The sequence below is a fragment of the Plasmodium gaboni genome, assembly GCF_001602025.1.
Source record: "Plasmodium gaboni strain SY75 chromosome Unknown, whole genome shotgun sequence".
NCBI classification, from domain to species: Eukaryota; Apicomplexa; class Aconoidasida; order Haemosporida; family Plasmodiidae; genus Plasmodium; species Plasmodium gaboni.
Genome location: NW_017385453.1, coordinates 1 through 1,601, shown reverse-complemented (window position 1 = coordinate 1,601; position 1,601 = coordinate 1). Strand labels below are relative to the sequence as shown.

General features: G+C 15.7%; 1 protein-coding gene across 1 annotated transcript; it reads left to right on the top strand.

The window, feature by feature from the left end:
* Positions 1-999: 999 nt before the first annotated feature.
* On the top strand, positions 1,000-1,601 carry PGSY75_0027100 (acyl-CoA synthetase; the record flags this gene model as incomplete). The annotated part of the gene is made up of 1 exon (XM_018783413.1): positions 1,000-1,601. A coding segment is annotated over one exon (602 nt), but the record flags the coding sequence as incomplete, so codon positions are not given.

Here is a 1,601-nt window from a genome sequence, read left to right as displayed (position 1 = left end):
AAAAAAAAAAAATATAAATAAAAATTAAAGTAATAAATGAATAATAATATATAAATTAAAGGTTCAACATAGAATGAAATATACATCATATACATGCAATATATTAATAAATAGAAAAAAAAAAAAAAAGAAAGATTAAATTATATCATTATAATAAAATATATTATAATTTATATATTTTTAATATAATTGATAAAACGTTTAAAAGTTATCATTTATATATTGTTATTTATTTATTTATTTATTTATTTATTTATATTTTTTTTATTTATATTTTATTTGATTTTTTCTTTTTTTTTTTTTAATGTATTTGTGTTTATTTTAATGTGAAATACTACCTTAAATAAAACAATATACATATGATAACCTATATAATATATATATATATATATATATATATATATATAATGTTATAGAATAAATATAAATTTTACTTAAAAATATAATGGAAAAAGAAATATTCTAAAAAGAAATAAAGCAAAATATTTACTACTATATATAAAGAATACAGAATATATTTAAAAAAAAAAAAATTACTTTAATAGAATTTATAAATTATCTATAGTGAAAAATTAATTTTTTTTATATTTTCTTTATATATATATATTTGTTAAATATTTTTAAATTATTATTTATGTTTAATTCATAATTCTCTAATTAATTTTATTTTTATTAATAATGTATAAATAAAATATACACAAATTTTTAAAAGGTGAGCAATTAGATGATATAATATAAAGTATCTATATATATACATATATATATATATATATATAATACATATTTGAGAATTTTTAAAATTACATAGAAATTATATTTTCTATGAGGAATACTATATTTGTTTCATATAATATATTTGAATGATAAGGATATTATGTATTAATTTTTTTTTTTTTTTTTTTTTTTTTTTTTTTTTTAATTTTATTGTAGAAACTTAAATATAATAATACGTTGTATATGTATATTTGTATTAGATTTTCAATGTTCTTATAGAACAAAATGAATATTTTATTAAGTTTGTTTTTGTTTGTTATATATGTATTTTATGTTTTACCATGTCAAACACAACCTACTAATAGAAAAAAGCGTTTCGCTGAAATATGTAAAAGTGCAGAAAATAAAAATGAATCGAGCGTATACTGTATGAAAGATTATAAAATGAAAAGTTCAATATATAAATATAAACATCTTATGAATATTTTTTTAGATAAATATAAATTAGATAATAATAATTTGGCAATAGTCGAGAATTGTTGCGGAGAAGTAGAAAATTCTATAACATATGGAAATTTTTCTAAAAAGGTGTTATCGTTTAGTCATTCTTTGAAGACATATGAAGGTACAGGTATTCCAGAAAAAATATATGATGAAGAAAAAAATAATGGAAAATTTCGATTATTAGGATTATATGGTAATAATTCAACTAATTGGTTAATTACTGATTTGGCTTGTATGATGAGTGGCATTACAACATTAGTAATTCAATCGAAATTTAGTATAGATATAATTGTAGATATATTAAATGAAACAAAATTAGAATGGTTATGTTTAGATTTAGATTTGGTTGAAGGAATATTAAATCGTAAAAATGATTTGCCATA